This window comes from Mytilus trossulus, chromosome 9 (genome assembly GCF_036588685.1).
Source record: "Mytilus trossulus isolate FHL-02 chromosome 9, PNRI_Mtr1.1.1.hap1, whole genome shotgun sequence".
NCBI classification, from domain to species: domain Eukaryota; kingdom Metazoa; phylum Mollusca; class Bivalvia; order Mytilida; family Mytilidae; genus Mytilus; species Mytilus trossulus.
The window spans coordinates 75,716,878-75,737,932 of record NC_086381.1 but is presented as its reverse complement, the minus strand read 5'-3'; the positions used below and the strand labels follow the sequence as shown (position 1 = coordinate 75,737,932).

At 32.4% G+C, this 21,055-nt stretch overlaps 1 protein-coding gene across 1 annotated transcript in view; it reads right to left on the bottom strand.

Moving 5' to 3' along the window:
* LOC134684945 (uncharacterized) overlaps positions 1–20,557 on the bottom strand; it is a 267,814-nt gene extending 247,257 nt beyond the window's left edge. The window contains exons 1-7 of the mRNA XM_063544265.1: positions 20,549–20,557; positions 17,621–17,722; positions 16,893–16,991; positions 16,002–16,100; positions 14,613–14,714; positions 13,714–13,812; positions 12,725–12,826 (exon numbers count right to left, since the gene is read on the bottom strand). Coding sequence (XP_063400335.1) covers positions 12,725–12,826; positions 13,714–13,812; positions 14,613–14,714; positions 16,002–16,100; positions 16,893–16,991; positions 17,621–17,722; positions 20,549–20,557 — 612 coding nt within the window. The remainder of the gene's footprint in view (positions 1–12,724; positions 12,827–13,713; positions 13,813–14,612; positions 14,715–16,001; positions 16,101–16,892; positions 16,992–17,620; positions 17,723–20,548) is intronic.
* Between the last annotated feature and the right edge of the window lie 498 nt (positions 20,558–21,055).

Genomic DNA, 21,055 nt, shown 5'->3' with positions numbered 1-21,055 from the left:
AGGGGTTGACTGACAATTTTGGTCATTTGAATTATTTGTAGGTCTTACTTTCCTGAATATTATTGTTTTTTACAGTTTATCTCTATTTATAACAGTATTCAAGATAATAACCAAAAACCTACAAAATTTCCTTAAAATAACCAATTCAGGGGCAGCAACCCAACAACAGGTTGTCCGATTCGTCTAAAAATTTCAGGGCAGATAGATCTTGACCTGATCAACAATTTGACCCCCATGTCAGATTTGCTCAGAAGGCTTTTGTTTCAAAGATATAAGCCAAAATTTTACCCCTGTGTTCTATTTTTAGCCATGGCGTCCATCTTGGTTGGATGGCCAGGTCATCGGACACATTTTTTAAAACTAGATACCCCAAGGATGATTGTGGCCAAGTTTAGTTAAATTTGGCCCAAAAGTTTCAGAGGAGAAGATTATTGTAAAAGTTTACGGACGCCGGACAACGGACACCGGATGACGGACGAGGGACACCAAGTGATGAGAAAACCTCACTCGACCTTTCAGGTCAGGTGAGCTAAAAATGCTTGTTTTTTTGCCCCTTTTTTGCCCCAAATTCCTAACATTTTGAGGCAATTAGCCCCAAAATCAATCCCAGCCTTCCCTTTGTGGTGTGGTACCTTGCAGTACAATTTCAGAGAGATCCATACACTTGAACACAAGTTATTGTCTGGAAACTAGAAAAATGCTTATTTGTGGCCCCTTTTTCCTAAACGTTTTGGGCAATTACCCCCAAACTCAATTGCAGCTTTCCTTTTGTGATATGGAACCTCGTAGTACAATTTCAGAAAGATCCATACACTTACACACATGTTATTGTCATGAAATTAGAAAAATGCTTGTTTTTTGCCCCTTTTTTTGCCCCTAATTCCTAAAATTTGGAGGCAAGAACACCCAAAATCAATCCCAGCATTTCCTTTGTGATATGGAACCTTGTGGTACAATGTCAGAGAGATCGATACACTAACACACAAGTTATGTCTGGAAGTTACAAAAATGCTTATGTTTGGCCCCTTTTTAGCCTCTTATTCCTTAACTGTTGGTACCATAACCCCCAAAATCAATCCCAACCTTCCTTTGTGATATTGAACCTTATGGTGAAATTTCATAGAGATCCGTTCACTTTAACTAAAGTCAGAGTGCGAAAACCAATATGTCTTCGGACGACAACGACGACGACGCCAACATCATACCAATATATGACCGCAAAATTTTGCGATCGTATAAAAATTGATATAGATAATGTTCACATTTGTTGAATTCACTGAGTAAACAGTTTAGTCTTGCTAAAAGTTGTAAATAAAGTAACAGCTCAATGAACTTTTCAAACTGTGTAAATTGTAATACCAGTCAATGGTGCAAAACGTGCGTTAATTGTGGAAAAGCAGTGAATATCAAACGAAAATTGAAGCATGGTTACGATTGTGTTACGGAATTATGTGCTGTCTGCACGTACAAGAATTCTTGCAATAAATGAACATAGATTATGGAAAATATAAGATAAATTTCAGTCTGTGATAATGATGGTGGGTTTAACGACCTTGACTATTTATTTAGCCCTCACACGGTCAGTCCTGGCTTACGCCTTTAGATGCACTTAAATAACTTTTTTTACGTTTGTGACATTTGATATAATTATACAGACCAAAAGTTGACAAACATTTTAGAAGAATAGAAATTAAACATTTCCGCAAAGTTGCTGTAATTTTAATGAACTATATTTTAGCGGTAATCACTAAAAACTTATTTGATTGGCTGATCTAAATAAAATATTTCATCCAGGTGTTGAAGTCCGTGTTGCATATTCAAATGAATTTCATTGGTCGAAACGTTTGCAAACTTTCAATCAAAGTGTTCTCATTGAAGTCCGCGTTCATGTTTCAATAGGATACTCAATATTGTAAAATTCAAACCGAGTTTCTCTACGAAGTCCACGTTAACAAAAAGAATTTAGAAAAATAACACTTTTCTGATTCTTCCCACACAACAAAACTGTCTTTTTCGAAAAGCATAATTGCTTTCTACTGATGAACAATACTAATATCAGTGGCGGATTTACCGGGGGCACAGGGGGGCACGTGTTATATACGAACTTTACAAATACATTGTTTAGTGCCCAGAATGTTAGTATCAATATATGGCATATGTCTTCTTAACAAAATTCTAACATTACCATTTCTTGTGATTTTTTATTTTCAAAATTGTCTTCTTTTGACTTTATTTAAGAATTGAATGCTTCTTTTTGTAAATTTATTGGGGTGTAAAAGCGTTGACCGAAGTACATTTTGTATGAAGCGCGGAAGCGCTTTATTCTAAAAATGTACGCACGGTCAACGCTTTTACAACCCTATAAAGTTACAAAAAGAAGCATTCAATACTTATAATTACATTTTTTAGCTAGGATTATAAAAACACGATTTTCATGAAGTTAAATTTTTTAATTCACCTGTGCACTTTATTGTGGGACCTCGTGTCATCATGAATGAAATGTTATTGTCTCATGCAACTGCTTACGGAATAACATGTGATGTGCAATTAGCCAATCAGAATAACGTATTATAATGAAACATACATCTAATGTAATTATTCAAAAATAAAAAAAATTTTCATGCAAGATTTGTTTTAAGACTGAATGTCGTATTTTCTTTTCCCTCCAATTTTCAAAGGAAACTAACAAATGCTATGTTAAAAAAAAACTCCCCTCCCCCCTTTTCCACAAAAAGTGGATTGGGTTGGCATTGTCTAATATATAATCATCAATGAAATGCCATTTTATTTTTATAGGACATACAATTTGAGAACATAATCTGGGACTAAAACACTTATCCATTAGTCCAAGCATACAATAATATATGATGGTATATTTTTCCTGTTTCAATTACCATGTACATGAACATGTATGAGGCTATGAATGCGCCACCATTTATGAGGATATGAATGGGTTTACTGAAAAGAAAATAATGGGATTAAAAATAAATAACAGAATAAAGAGGTGATGAAATATAAAAAATAGATTGATTGATTGTTGGTTGCTTCACGTCAAGTGGCAAATATGTCATGCATGTTAAGGACGAATATAATAGAGACCAATTGGCAGAAGAATAAAGAATAGAGTGAAATGGCAAAAAATTCAAAGATACTATAGAAACTGACACCTCTTCCCCAACCACCATAACACTCGCATACATACATCTCTAAATATATATTTAATTTTGGTTTCATGGTGACCCCCCCCCCCCCCAGACATCAAGGTTCTGGGTCCGTCCCTGGCTATATTAGAATAAAATAAACTGTTATCACAGAGATATGTATCACTTTTTTGTAATTTTCATAATGCAAATGTTGAAATTAAAATAGCAATAATCTAACATGTAAGTTATGCAAATATTCAAAGTCGATGAACCATTACTGAAGGTACACATGGTACATGGCTAAACAATCTCCATGGAATGAGATGTGCCAATGCTAATACAATTGCATACCAAATACCATTGACTTAATATAAGTCGTTCCCTTTAAACAAACCTAAACACAAACATTAACTTGTAAACTATATGTAAAAGTTTCAAAGTCAATGAACCATGATCAGGGGTGGGGCTATATAATCTCCATGGAAATGATACTTTCAAATGCCAATACATTTGCATACCAAATATCATTGACTTAACATTAGCAGTTCATCTTAAACTGATCTAATCACAAACAAATACATGTAAACTAAACAAAAGTTTCAAAGTCAATAGACCATGACTGAGGGGGCGGGGCCAAATATTCTCCATGGAAATGAGATGTGCTAATGCTTATACAACTGAACACGTTAACTTAGCAAAATTTGCAAAGTCTATAGACCATGACTAAGGGGGCGGAGACAGATAATCTCCATGGAAATGAGATATGCCAATGCTTACACAACTGCATACCAAATATCATTCACCTACCACTAGTGGTTCCCCATAAATTGACTTAATCACAAACTAATACATGTCAACTATGAAAAGTTTCAAAGTCAATAGACCTTGACTGAGGGGGCGGGGCCAAATAATCTATATGGTAATGAGATGTGCCAATGCTAATACAACTGTATACCAAATATCATAGACCTACCACTAGTGGTTCACCATGAACTAGACCTAATCACAAACTAATACATTGTTGACGCCGCCGTCGCTCGCCGCCGCCGCCGCCGGAAACAGCATACCTATGTCTCGCTTTTTGCCTCCGTCAAGGCGAGATAAAAAGCCTGTTGTATTTGTCACAAATATATGGTTGATTTTCAATGTATACTTACATGTACATGACAATAAAGACTTATTCCATCCCCCCATTCCCCCTTAGAAAAAATTTAAATCGTACGTTAACTACATGTTTTAGACTCAAAATGCTAGAAAGGGGATGAAATTACTTTGTAAATATATTGGGGTAAATTTTAAAGTAAAGAAGTGATTTGGTCCAGAAGAAAAGGTAAACAATTATTATTTCTGAATTCGACGATAGCAAATAAAATCCGAAGTTGCCACAGTCCATGTCCTGAGTTAAGGTTAATACAATATTTTATAATTTTGATAATATGCCCCAAAAGCAGAACAACACAGGGATGATCCAGGATTTTTGAAGGGGACGTAATTCCCTAAAAGTGAAAATATACAGTCGAGCGATGCGAATTAAAATTTTTAAAATAATTTCATGCAAAAAAATAGACATATATATATGAGCCAGTCCATGCAAAAAGGTACACAAACGAAATTCTAAAACGTGTGCATAACTATTGGTAGCAGACTTCCCGTATGAGAATATTAGGAGGATTCCGCTTAAAAATAGCAGGAACCCAGGCGGAATCCAAATCTAAAATTCAAACTAAATTAGTATTATCCCAACTCAAATCGGTCCATTTTTTTCATTAGGAATGTATTTCTACTTGAAATACCAAGTACTTGTTATTAGCCTGTTGACCTGGACACATGTCTTATTACGCAATAAGTACGGATATGGTAAATTCTGTATAATGTATCTCTGGACTGGGGTGTTAAAGATATTTTAATCTGACAACACGAATGCTTAGTTGTTAATTTCTGTGTCATTTGGTCTCTTGACGAGAGATCATACCACATCTCCTTATTTTTATATGTGTTTTTAGATTTACTTGTGTTTTATGCCTAAACAATGCAAAAGCAGAATGCAGAATCTTTAAAATGTGCTGCCTTAGATCGAGTCTATATCTGGAGACTGATTTTACCTACTATTTGGGTGTTTGACTAAGAAGCATTTTAATAAACAAATTGTGGCTTATTTCATATTTATAATACAGTTAAGATTCAAGGCCATATTTTGCTAAATATGAAGATTAATCACTCTTAGTAAAAATTGCGAGAAGATGTTTCATAATTTGTATACAAGAAAAGTTAAGTAAAGACTCTCTTTAAGTTATGTCGGGTAAATATCTTTTTGATAAAATGATGCAACTGGATGCTCCCCTAAATACAAAATAATAACCATAAATAGCAGGTATGCGTGAATCAGATAGTAGCATAAAAACAAGAGTGCACATGCTGAAATGTCTCGCCTTCTTTACTAACCATTGATATTATGTTGATAGTCCTAAATGAAAGCTTTACTACAACTATTACATAAACTTAACATGATCCAAGAAAATGTCAAGGTCATATAAACCAAACAAGAAATACATGAACACCTTACAATCATTCAATACACTAAATATAGTTGACCTATTGCTTATAGTTACTAAGAAACAGACTTAACCACGAAAACTAAACATTGACCAATGAATCGTGAAAATGAGGTCAAGGTCAGATGAACCATGCCAGGCAGACATGAACAGCTTACAATCCTTCCATGCAACAAATAAAGTTGACCTATTGCTTATAATTTTAGAAAAACAGACCGAAACACATAAACTTAACACTGAGCAATGAACCGTGAAAATGAGGTCAAGGTCAAATAAAACCTGTGAGACTGACATGTACATCATAAAATATGTCCATACACCAAATATAGTTGACTTACTGCATATAGTATTAGAAAAAATACCAAAACTCAAAAACTTAACTTAGACCACTGAACCATGAAAATGAGGTCAAAGTTAGATCACACCTGCCAGTTGGACATGTACACCTTACAATCATTCCATACACCAAATATAGTAGACATATTGCATAAAGTATAAGAAAAACGGACCAAAACACAAAAACTTAACTATAACCACTGAACTATGAAAATGAGGCCAAGGTCAGAAGACAAAAGAGGGACAAAAGATACCAAAGGGACAGTCAAACTCGTAAATCTAAAACAAACTGACAAAGTATAATTGGTTTAATAGCTTCCTTGTGAGCAGTAACCCTCTATCAAGAAAATCATGATAGGAAATGCAAGCAAGGGAATATCGTTGGACATGATACAATCCTTCTATACACCAAATATACTAGACCTATTGCTTATAGTATCTGAGATATAATCTTGACCACTAAAACTTAACCTTGTTTACTGATCCCTGAAATGAGGTCGAGGTCAAAGGAAAACTGTCTGACGGGCATGAGGACCTTGCAAGGTACGCACATACCAACTATAGTTATCGTATTACTCATAATAAGAGAGAAATTAACATTACAAAAAATCTCTATTTTTTTTCAAGTAGTCACTGAACCATGAAAATGAGGTCAAGGACAATGGACATGTCACAGACAGAAACTTCCTAACATTAGGCATCTATATACAAAGTATGAAGCATCAAGGTCTTCCATCGTCTAAAATATAAAGCTTTTAAGAAGTTAGCTAACACCGCCGCCGGATTACTATCCCTATATCGAGCTTTCTGCAACAAAAGTCGCAGGCTCAACAATGAGATGTGGTATGATTGCCAATCAGACAACTATTCACCAAAGTTCATATGATTTAAATGTAAGCAATTATAGGCAATCGTACGACCTTCAACAATGAGAATAAAATGCCTCGCTGAGCGCAGCCTTATACGACCACAGTGGTCAAACCCTCAACAGTTGGGGCAAATTTGGACACAATATTCAAGCTTGATACTATCTGAATTTGGATTGTGATCAAATTTTTGACATAATATAGGTTTCTGACACAAAATAAATGTGGTTAAAGATTTTACAAATCTAATGCACAATACTGTGCAATTGAAGATTTCTTCTTGAAACTTTTCAAAGATTTGAAATTTTGAAAATTTTTTAAAAAAATATGAACCCTTTTAAAAAAAAATTTGTAAGGGTTCCGCGGAACCCAGTGTCTCGCCTACTTTTGCTGTAAATCGCAGGCTCAACAAAAATGAGGAAAAAAATCAATAATAATATTCCTCTTGATACTATCTTATGATTGTAAGAAGCTTCTGTCCAAGTTTGGTAAAAATCTAGGATAGTTAATGAATCTAATAAATGTTTTGAAAACTTTAACTGCAGACTGTATGTAATGTTAACTGGAAGAAAATCCAAGTCCATTTAAAAGTAAAATACAGAAAAAATGGAGTTATCTTTTTACAAAATTTACTTCTGGATACTATCTTATGATCATGAATAAGCTTCTGTCCAAGTTTGGTACAAACCCAGAATAGTTTAAGAAAGTTATTAAAATTTAAAAAACTTTAACCACAGAGTGAATGTAATGTTTCCCCGCAAAAAAACTAAGTCCATTTAAAAGTAAAATACAGAAAAAATGGATTTATTTTTATACAAAATTTACTTCTGGATACTATCTCATGATCATACACAAGCTTCTGTCCAAGTTTGGTACAAACCCAGGATAGTTTAAGAAAGATATTAAAATTCTAAAAACTTTAACCACAGAGTGAATGTTATGTTTCCCCGCAGAAAAAACTAAGTCCATTTATAAGTAAAATTGTGAAAAAATGGAATTTTATTTTTACAAAATTTACTTTTGGATACTATCTTATGATCATAAACAAGCTTCTGACTAAGTTTGGTAGAAATCCAGTATAGTTTAAGAAAGTTATGAAATTTCAAAAACTTTAACCACAGAGTGAATATTTGTGGACGCCGCAGACGACGACGCCGACGACGGAATGTAGGATCGCTTAGTCTGGCTTTTTTCGACTAAAGTCGAAGGCTCGACAAAAATTGGAAACCCCACTTCCCCTCAAACTTTTTGAATCCCCCTTTTAGCATTAACCATCAAACTTAATTGCAGTCTTTCCTTTGAAGTATGGAACGTTTTAGTACAATTTTAGAGAGATCCATACACTTAATCACAAATTACTGTCTGGAAATTAGAAAAATGCTTTTTTTTTAACTATAAAAGCCAATTTAAATACATTTGTACATCATAAACATGATAAAAGTATTAAAATAGAAAACGACATCATAGTTATGGCTAAAATTAACAAGAGTGAATACACTGAAATGTCTCGCCTTCTTTACTAATCATTGATATTATGTTGATAGTCCTAAATGTAAAACTTTAATACAACTGTCACATAAACTTAACATTAACCAAGAAAACTAAACATTGACAGATGAACCATGCAAATGAGGTCAAGGTTTGAATAATCATGCCAGACAGACATGTACAGCCAACAATTCTTCTATACAACACATAAAGTTGACCTATTGCTTATAGTTGAAGATAAACAGACCAAAACACACAAAAAATAACACTGAGCAATGAACCGTAAAAATGAGGTCAAGGTCAAATAAAACCTGTACGACTGACATATAGATCATAAAATAATTCCATACACCTAATATAGTTGACCTATTGCATATAGTATTAGAAAAAAAAAGTCAAAAATTCAAAAACTTAACTTTGACCACTGAACCATGAAAATGAAGTCAAGGTCAGATGACACCTGCCAGATAGACATGTACACCGTACAATTATTCCATACACCAAATATAGTAGACCTATTGCATACAGTATAAGAAAAACAGTCCAAAACACAAAAACTTAACTATTACCACTGAACCATGAAACCATAAATACAGAGTATGAAGCATCCAGGTCTTCTACCTTCTAAAACATAAAGCTTTTAAGAAGTTAGCTAAATCCGCCGTAGCCGCCGCATCACTATCCCTAAGTCAAACTTTCTGCAACAACAGTTGCAGGCTCGACAAAAAACTTCATCAGCAACAATTAATAGTAATATCAAAAAATAATTTTCTTTCATCAGCATTTAAAAGAAACTTCTAAAAATAAATTGACAGCTAGGACTTTGCAACAACAAAAACCCTTTTAAATACATCAGTATTAACAGTATTAAAATAGAAAATGACATCATGATCATGCCTAAAATTAAAAAGCCTCCATGAGCAACATTAAATAGTAATATCTAAAAATAAATTTCCTTCACATACATAATCATGATAATCATGGCTAAAATAAATTATTTTTTAAAAAAGAAAATGACATCATGATCATGCCTAAAATTAAAAAGCCTCCATCAGCAACATTAAATAGTAATATCTAAAAACAAATTTCCTTCACATACATAATCATGATAATCATGGCTAAAATAAATTATTTTTTAAAATAGAAAATGACATCATGATCATGCCTAAAATTAAAAAGCCTCCATCAGCAACATTAAATAGTAATATCTAAAAACAAATTTCCTTCACATACATAATCATGATAATCATGACTAAAATAAATTATTTTTTAAAATAGAAAATGACATCATGATCATGCCTAAAATTAAAAAGCCTCCATCAGCAACATTAAATAGTAATATCTAAAAATAAAATTCCTTCACATACATAATCATGATAATCATGGCTAAAATAAATTATTTTTTAAAATAGAAAATGACATCATGATCATGCCTAAAATTAAAAAGCCTCCATCAGCAACATTAAATTGTAATATCTAAAAATAAAATTCCTTCACATCCAAAATCATGGCTATAATTAAATAACCTTTATTAAACATTTTAAGAATAGTAACTTCTAACAGTGGCGGATTTACCTGGGGGCACAGGGGGCACGTGCCTCCCCAGTTCAGGTCAAACAATTTTTTTTTCTAACATAATTTTATTGTTACTGAAACTTCTTATCTAGTGCGGAAAATGTCACAGCTTGATTAGACTTCTTAAAGTGGCCGTTAATTAATATCAGCGTCCCCATGCGTGATTTATGACAACTTATCGGTGGGTGTGTAAATATTGACACCTGTGTGTAATGTCTTTATGAAAAAGCTTTTATGTAAAATACATTTACATGTTGATTGGAATAGTACAAATTTGTATTGGTTTATAATACAATACCGATTAAGATCGATTACCAGGTGAAACTTCTGATCTGTGTATTTGAAGAATAGGTACAAACATTTCCTGTAAATGTACGTTTTTTTCCAAAACTTTGTTTTTGTGAATTTATTCAGCAACAAATTAAACTGTTTATTTTTTGATAACTTAGAAGATATGTTTTTTAAACGGAATGTCATATTTCATTCCCCTCTTATTTTCAAGGGAAATCAACAATTTGTTTTACTCCCCCTCCCCTTTCCCCTAATGCCTCCCCCCGTCCAGGAAAAATTAACTGACATTTCCTATTAAATAATCATCAATAAAATGCTATTTAATTTTCGTTAAAATTAAGTTTGTAACAGAATCTAGGACTTACACATTTCTCTCAAAGCCGAAGCATGCAGTTATATTGTTTTTATTGTTCTTGTTTCAATTACCATGTACATGTATGAGGCTATGCAAAAGGTCACCATTTATGAAGATATGAAGGTGTTTTGCAGATATTAGAATAATGTGCAAAAAAAGTAAGTCTGGAAGCGAGGCCAAAACATATAGATAAAAGAATATAGAGGTGATGAAATATAAAGAAAATAGTGTTTGATTGTTGCATGGTTGTTAAACGTCCAGTGGCAAATATTTGATGCATGTTTAGGTTGAATATAATAAAGATCAATTGGCAGTAAAGTGAAAAAGTAAAAAAAACTTAAAACATATCGAAATACAGAAACGATGATCTGACCCCCCCCCCCCAAAAAAAAAAAACGAAAAAAAAACAACAAAAAACAACAAACAAAACAAACCTAGCACCCACTCACACTCGCACATATTTATATATATATATGTATATTAAAAAAAAAATTGTTCATGGTGCCCCCCCAGACATCGAGGTCCTGGATCCGCCCCTGTCTAAAATAAAATTGACAGCTAATCACCTAAAGACAATACATTTCTTAAGCAGTGTAAGGGAGGTAATTTGATAATATGTGTTTGAATTACCTCCCTACACTGCTTTCAAATTATGCTTTGTACTTAAGTAATTGTCCATTAACCTGGAAACCTTTGTTTTCTCCCTTGTTTGCCCCTAATTCCTAAACAGTTTGAGCCATAACCCCCCAAGGCAAATTATTACCATCCCTTTGTGATATGGTAACGTGTGGTATAATTTCAAAGAGATCCTTACATCATTTCACAAGTTATTATCTGGAAACTAGAAAAATGCTTGTTTGGGCCCCATTTTGGCCTCTAATTCCTGAACTGTTAGGACCATAACCCCCAAAATCAATCCCAACCTTCCTTTTGTGGTCATTAACCTTATGGTAAAATTTAATAGAAATCCATACACTTAAACAAAAGTTATTGTCCGGTAACCCATGTGTCTTCGGGCGACGATGACAAAGACGACGTGATACCAATATACGACCGCAACATTTTTACAGTCGTATACAAACCCATACCGTCGAGTCGACTATAAAAGATCCTGACATGAAACAACTTGAATTGAGAAAACTAAGGAACCCAATTTAGTACAAAACAATTTTCGAAAAACCAATATGACAGATACGACCAAGCAACAAAACTGTATACAGGTTTACCACTTAGCTTATGGAAAAGGGGGGGTGGGATATGTTTTATTTTCTATTTGTTTTGTTATTTCTATCGCGGAAAAGTGATTATTTTTTTTTAACAACTTTACTTGAATCGAATGAAAAATGAAAAAAAGATTGTCTTTTGAATAGAAATACATTTTATCAAAAGATAATCAGGATATAATTATATACCCTCCGCAACCGACTCTCGCCTGAGTTACGTTAATGTTATTCAATAGAATGTAAGATTATTTTATTATTTGCTCATTTGATAGAGTAAAAGGTATATATAAATTTTAAAAAGTTAAGAACTGTCACGAAGACGAATATAAATACATGTAGGTCACAGTATGATTTCCTATTCAGTGTGTATCGTTCTGAACATGCATGAAATATTTGCCACTGGACGTTAAGCAAGCAACCAAAAATCCATCAACCTATTCAATTTGACTCAGTTAGATTTTCAAAATCTTACACACGAATATGTTAAATCTGGATTTATTTTATGAAAGTCTACATTAAAATTCATCACATGTATATGAAAATGTTTCTTTATCATGTTTATTGTAGCGATAAATCAACAAAACTTCACGTTATTTGTTTCTAAAATTAAACTGCAGGACTACAATGAAAGTTTCTTTTACACCTATTATCGATTGATCTTTAAAAAAACAAATTTCCAAATCGGCATAAAAAAACTATAAGACGAATAAAGTTGTGAAGTAAATCATAGACTGTATGTTTATCAAGGAAAATAATGACCTTACACAGGTAATTATTGTATGCCTTGGAACATATATCATTGAAACATGATATCGTCCGGGTTGATTCTGAAAAAGAATGACCTGACGTTCTGAAAGAAAATAACTCCATATAGGTATATAAAACTGAATGTTACCTTTTTTGTTTTCACCCAAGGACTGCATTCTTGATCTATCAACCATTTTGTTGTATTAATCCGTCCATACTGAGCAGCACAATGTAAAGCTGTTCGGCCATCCTATAACAATATAAAAATATAAACATGTTAATGGTGTGTGATAATAAATCAAGAGAGGAGTCAAACAATTTATCAAAATGTAAGAAATATAACATCTGGTAAAAAAATATTCAATTATATTTGTAAACTGATAAATGGTAGATTAAGATATATAAACTAAATATATATTTTCTGATTCAGTTGTACAAAACAGGAAAAAATAATAGCAAACCCCATTTAATATAAGTCTAACAAGTATTTGTTGTTCATTTAACATGTCTGATTAACAACATGATTTTATGTTGATTCAGTAGAATAATCAAAGTTGAAAAAAAAAAAATATTTCAAGAAACATTGAAACGAGTTATATTTTCTGATTCAGTGCAAAGAGACAAGAAAAATGAGACCCCACTTTTTATTATTCTGTCAAGTATTAGGTCTCCATTTAACCCGTCTGATTAACAATGAATCAGTAGAATGATCAAAGTTGAAAAAAATACTTTTTTCAAGAAACATTAAAATGACTTATATTTTCTGATTCAGTACGAAGAGACAAGAAAAATAAGACCCCACTTTATATAATTCTGTCAAGTATTTGTTATTTTTAAAAGATGTTTTACATTAGATCTGTAGAATTAACATTATCTGACTAAAGATGTTAACACAACTTGTTCTCATCAACTTCTCATTAAAATCAGATGTAAACAAAATAATTTTTCATCAAGAAACAAAATAAAACCTTTACTATCTGATTCAGTTCTGTGTTACGAATAAAATGAGGCCCCACTTTATATAATTCTAACAAATATTTGTTGTCCATTAAATCTGTCTGATTAACAACATGATTTTGTGTAGGTTCTGTATAAAGTTATGTTTGGTCGGAGTAAGGTGATTATATCTATCATTACCCTGGATGTGGCCTCTAACTGACTGCCGTGAGTGACGAGGTACATCACTACCTCCAGGTGTCCTCCCTCAGCGGCCAACATTAATGGTGTCCTTCCTCCCTGTAATATCAACATATAACAAACATCAAAACTTGTGTCATAAACTGGACAATGTTGTGTAATAAATATAAACAAAATATATATCACATCAATCGGTGGTCAAAACTGAATATAATGACCAGTCACACTTGGATTTATATTCTACATAAACAACAAATAAACAACATGTTTTATTGTGAGATGTCAGAACTTCCATCAGAACTGTCAGGTTAAAAAAAATACTTTTTTCTAGAAACATAAACAATATTTATATCAATGGACTCAGCTGGACAAGACAATTAAAATGAGACCCCACTTTATATAATTCTGTCAAATATTTGTTGTCCATTAAATCTGTCTGATTAACAATGATTAAGCATGTTAAGAAGAATGATCAAAGTTAAAAAAAAAAAAAAATTTCAAGAAACATAGAAACAAGTTATATTTTCTGATTCAGTACGAAGAGACGAGAAAAATAAGACCCCACTTTATATAATTCTGTCAAGTATTTGTTATTTCTAAAAGATGTTTTACATTAGATCTATAGATTTAACATTATCTGACTAAAGATGTTAACACAACTTGTTCTCATCAACTTCTCATTAAAATCAGATGTTTGCAAAATAATTTTTGTCAGGAAACAAAATAAAACCTTAACTATCTGATTCAGTTCTGTGTTACGAATAAAATGAGACTCCACTTTATATAATTCTAACAAATATTTGTTGTTCATTAAATCTGTCTGATTAACAACATGATTTTGTGTAGATTCTGTATAAAGTGATGTTTGGTCAGAGTAAGGTGATTATATCTATCATTACCAAGGTATCTGTGGCCTCTAACTGATTGCCCTGAGTGACGAGGTAAGTCACTACCTCCAGGTGTCCTCCCCGAGCCGCCAACATTAATGGTGTCATTCCATACTGTAATATCAACATATAACAGACATCAAAACTTGTGTCATAAACTGGACAATGTTGTGTAATAAATATTAACAAAATATATATCACATGAATCAGTGGTCAAAACTGAATAAAATGACCAGTCACACTTGTATTTATATTCTACATAAACAACAAATAAACAACATGTTTTATTGTGAGATGTCAGAACTTCCATCAGAACTGTCAGGTTAAAAAAAAGACTTTTAACAAGAAACATAAACAATATTTATATCAATGGACTCAGCTGGACAAGACAATTAAAATAAGACCCCACTTTATATAATTATGTCAAGTATTAGGTCTCCATTTAACCCATCTGATTAACAATGATTAAGTATAGAATGATCAAAGTTAAAAAAAAAAAAAAAAATTCAAGAAAATTTAAAACAAGTTATATTTTTTGATTCGGTACGAAAAGAAAAGGAAAATAAGACCCCACTTTATATAATTCTGTCAAGTATTTGTTATTTTTTAAAGTTGTTTTACATTTGATCTGTAGAATTAACATTATCTGACTAAAGATGTTAACACAACTTATTCTCATTAACTTCTCATTAAACAAACCTTACCTCTCTAACCCAAACTTTGAATTTAGAAAATTAATTACAAAACTTAGAATCAGTGACCATTCATTATTAATTGAAAAAGGGAGGCATTTTAAAATTCCTCGCGAAGAGAGACTTCGCAAAAAATGTAAAGTGCTAGATGATGAGAAACATTTCCTAATAAATTGTTCTCATAATTCAAATATTAGATTAACATATTTTGATTGCATTAAAAGAGAAAGTAATTTATTTGCTAATCTCACTGACAATGACAAAGTTATATATATACTTAACCCATCAACACCAACACAAGTGAATAAACTAGGATCCTTTATAAAAAAGTCAATGGAACTGAGGACAGGGAACCCTTTAATATTTACCTGAATTTGTGTATATATATTGAGTTACTTAGTTATTGTCTTTATTTGTTTTTGTTGTTGTTATATGTCACAAACTGTAAAGTTTATATGGCAATAAAACTTTGAATTGAATTGAATTGAATTAAAATCAGATGTTAACAAAATAATTTTTCATCAGGAAACAAAATAAAACCTTTACTATCTGATTCTGTTCTGTATTACGAATAAAATGTGACCCCACTTTATATAATTCTAACAAATATTTGTTGTCCATTAAATCTGTCTGATTAACAACTCGATTTTGTGTAGATTCTGTATAAAGTGGTGTTTGGTCAGAGTAAGGTGATTATATCTATCATTACCTTGTCTGTAACGTCTAACTGACTGCCGTGACTGGCAAGGTACTTCACTACCTCCAGGTGTCCTCCCCTGGCCGCCCACATTAATGGTGTCCTTCCATCCTGTAATATCAACATATAACAGATATCAAAACTTGTGTCATAAACTGGACAAAGTTGTGTAATAAATATAAACACAATATATATCACATGAATCAGTGGTTAAAACTGAATACAATGACCAGTCACACTTGTATTTATATTCTACATAAACAACAAATAAACAACATGTTTTATTGTGAGATGTCAGAACTTCCATCAGAACTGTCAGGTTAAAAAAAATACTTTTTTCTAGAAACATAAACAATATTTATATCAATGGACTCAGCTGGACAAGACAATTAAAATGAGACCCCACTTTATATAATTCTGTCAAATATTTGTTGTTCATTAAATCTGTCTGATTAACAATGATTTAAAAGTAGAATGATGAAAGTTAAAAAAAACTTTTTTCAAGAAACATTAAAACAAATTATATTTTCTGATTCAGTACGAAGAGACAAGAAAAATAAGACCCCACTTTATATAATTCTGTCAAGTATTTGTTATTTTTAAAAGATGTTTTACATTAGATCTGTAGAATTAATATTATCTGACTAAAGATGTTAACACAACTTGTTCTCATCAACTTCTCATTCAAATCAAAAGTTAACAAAATAATTTGTCGTCAGGAAACAAAATAAAAGCTTTACTATCTGATTCAGTTCTGTGTTACGAATAAAATGAAACCCCACTTTATATAATTATAACAAATATTTGTTGTCCATTAAACCTGTCTGATTAACAACATGATTGTGTGTAGATTCTGTATAAAGTGGTGTTTGGTCAGAGTAAGGTGATTATATCTATCATTACCCCGTCTGTGGCCTCTAACTGACTGCCGTGACTGACGAGGTACGTCACTACCTCCAGGTGTCCTCCCCGAGCCGCCCACATTAATGGTGTCATTCCCAACTGTAATATCAACATATAACAGACATCAAAACTTATGTCATAAACTGGACAAAGTTGTGTAATAAATATAAACAAAATATGTATCACATGAATCAGTGGTCAAAACTGAATAAAATGACCAGTCACACTTGTATTTATATTCTACATAAACAACAAATAAACAACATGTTTTATTGTGAAATGTCAGAACTTCCATCAGAACTGTCAGGTTAAAAAAATATTTTTTTCAAGAAACATTTAAATAAGTTATATTTTCTGATTCAGTACGAAAAGACAAGAAAAATAAGACCCCACTTTATATAATTCTGTCAAGTATTTGTTATTTTTAAAAGATGTTTTACATTAGATCTGTAGAATTAACATTATCTGACAAAAGATGTTAACACAACTTGTTCTCATCAACTTCTCATTAAAATCAGATGTTTACAAAATAATTTTTCGTCAGGAAACAAAATAAAACCTTTACTATCTGATTCAGTTCTGTGTTACGAATAAAATAAGACCCCACTTTATATAATTCTAACAAATATTTGTTGTCCATTAAACCTGTCTGATTAACAACATGATTTTGTGTAGATTCTGTGTAAAGTGATGTTTGTTCAGAGTAAGGTGATTATATCTATCATTACCAAGGTTTCTGTAGCCTCTAACTGACTGCCGTGACTGACAAGGTACGTCACTACCTCCAGGTGTCCTCCCTCAGCCGCCTGTATTAATGGTGTCCTTCCCAACTGTAATATCAACATATAACAGACATCAAAACTTGTGTCATAAACTGGACAAAGTTGTGTAATAAATATAAACAAAATATATATCACATGAATCAGTGGTCAAAACTGAATAAAATGACCAGTCACACTTGTATTTATATTCTACATAAACAACAAATACACAACATGTTTTATTGTGAGATGTCAGAACTTCCATCAGAACTGTCAGGTTAAAATAAATGAGGTTTTTCAAGAAACACAAACAATATTTATATCAATGGACTCAGCTGGACATTAGACAATTAAAATAAGACCTCACTTTATATAATTTTACCAAATATTTGTTGTCCATTAAATCTGTCTGATTAACAATGATTAAGTAGAATGATCAAAGTTAAAAAAAAAAACTTTTTTTCAACAAACATTTAAATAAGTGATATTTTCTGATTCAGTACGAAAAGACAAGAAAAATAAGACTCCACTTTATTTAATTCTGTCAAGTCTTTGTTATTTTTAAAAGATGTTTTACATTAAATCTGTAGAATTAACATTATCTGACTAAAGATGTTAACACAACTTATTCTCATCAATTTCTCATTGAAATCAGATGTTTATAAAATAATTTTTCTTCAGAAAACAAAATAAAACCTTTACTATCTGATTCAGTTCTGTGTTACGAATAAAATGAGACCCCACTTTATATAATTCTATCAATTATTTGTTATTTAATCTGTCTGATTAACAAAGATGAATGAGCAAAATTAAAAAAAAATCATTTCAAGAAAAATAAAAACGAGTTATATTTTCTAAGTGAGATTAATGAGCCAGGAAAAATAAGACCCCACTTTATATAATTATAACAAGTATTTAATGCCCATTACACCTGTTGATTAACAGTATTTTGTGTTGATTCAGAATAAAAGCTTAAAAAGAATTCAGTGGTATTTCCATGTAAAATGTTTTTTGTGTGGAATATAAATGAAGAAATTCAATAAGCCGTGTTTTTACTTTTTGTTTGTGTTGCCTATAAATGTGATATGTCAAATGTTTGTGAGCAGTATAAGAGTGTCATTGCTATGTCACTTGTTGGTGTTGAGTATAAGAGTGTCATTGCTATGTCACATGCTGATGTTGAGTATAAGAGTGTCATTGCTATGTCACATGTTGATGTTGAGTATAAGAGTGTCATTGCTATGTCACTTGTTGATGTTGAGTATAAGAGTGTCAGTGATATGTCACTTGTTGATGTTGAGTTTAAGAGTGTCAGTGATATGTCACATATTGGGGTTGAGTATAAGTGTGTCATTGCTACAATGTGCTATGTCACAGGTTTCTGTTAAATATAAGAGTGGTATGGTTACATGTTTGTGAGCAGTATAAGAGTGCCATTGCTATGTCACATGTTGGTGTTGAGCATAAGAGTGTTAATGTTATGTCACATGTTGCTGTTGAGTATAAGAGTGTCATTGCTATGTCACATGTTGATGTTGAGTCAAAGAGTGTCATTGCTATGTCACATATTGGGGTTGAGTATAAGTGTGTCATTGCTACAATGTGCTATGTCACAGGTTTCTGTTAAATATAAGAGTGGTATGGTTACATGTTTGTGAGCAGTATAAGAGTGCCATTGCTATGTCACATGATGGTGTTGAGTATAAGAGTGTTATTGTTATGTCACATGTTGTTGTTGAGTATGAGAGTGTCATTGCTATGTCACATGTTGATGCTGAGTATGAGTGTCAGTGATATGTCACATATTGGGGTTGAGTATTAGTTTCATTGGTAAGTCACATATTGGTGTTGAGTATAAGAGTGTGATTGCTATGTCACATATTGGTGTTGAGTATAAGAAGGTTATTGCTATGTCATATGTAGGAGCTGAGTATAAGAGTGTTATTGCTATGTCACATGTTGGAGCTGAGTATAAGAGTGTCCTTGCTACAATGTCCTATGTCACATGTTTCTGTTAAATATAAGAGTGGTATGGTTACATGATGGTGTAGAGTATAAGGGTGTCATTGCTATGTCACATGTTGGTGTTGAGTATAAGAGTGTCAATTGTATGGTATATGATTGTGTTGAGTATAAGTATCATTGCTATGTGACATGTTGGTGTAGAGTATAAGAGTGTCATTGCTTTGTCACATAAGGATTGAGTTTAGAGTGTCAGTGATATGTCAAATGTTGGTGTTTAGTATAAGAGTGTTATTGCTATGTCACATGTTGGAGCTGAGTATAAGAGTGTTATTGCTATGTCTCATGTTGGAGCTGAGTATAAGCATGTCATGGCTATGTCACATGTTGGAGCTGAGTATAAGGGTGTCATTGCTATGTGACATGTTGGTGTTGAGTATAAGAGTCAGTGATATGTCACATATTAGTGTTGAGAATAAGAGTGTCAGTGATATGTCACATGTTGGTGTTGAGTATAAGAGTGTCAGTGATATGTCACATATTAGTGTTGAGAATAAGAGTGTCAGTGATATGTCACATATTAGTGTTGAGTTTAGAGTGTCAGTGATATGTCAAATGTTTGTGTTGAGTATAAGAGTGTCAGTGATATGTCACATATTAGTGTTGAGTATAAGAGTGTCAGTGATATGTCACATGTAGGTGGTAAGAAAAATAGTGTCATGGCTAGGTCAAATGATGATGTTTAGTAAAACAGTGTCAGTGCTATGCTGAGGATAAGCATGTCATGGTTATGTCACATGTTGGTGTTGAGTATAAGATTGTCATTGCTATGTCACATGTTTGAGTTGGGTATAAGAGTGTTATTGCTATGTCACGTTGGTGTTGAGTATGAGAGTGTTTTTGCAATGTCACATGTTGGTGTAAGTATGTTACCCATGTCATGTTTAGTATAGGAGTGGTTAATGTATGTTGTTCAGTACATGAGTGGTAAATGAATGTTGTATGATCAGGTGTCACATGTCATGTTCAGTACAAGAGTGGTGAATGAATGTTGTATGATCAGGTGTCACATGTCATGTTCAGTACAAGACTGGTAAATGAATGTTGTATGATCAGGTGTCACATGTCATGTTCAGTATAAGAGTAGTAAATGAATAATGTATGATCAGGTGTCACATGTCAACTTCAGTACAAGAGTGGTGAATGAATGCTGTATGATCAGGTGTCACATGTCATGTTAAGTACAGGACTGGTAAATGAATGTAGTATGATCAGGTGTCACATGTCATGTTCAGTATAAGAGTAGTAAATGAATGTTGTATGATCAGGTGTCACATGTCAACTTCAGTACAAGAGTGGTGAATGAATGGTGTATGATCAGGTGTCACATGTCATGTTCAGTACAAGAGTGGTGAATAAATGTTGTATGATCAGGTGTCA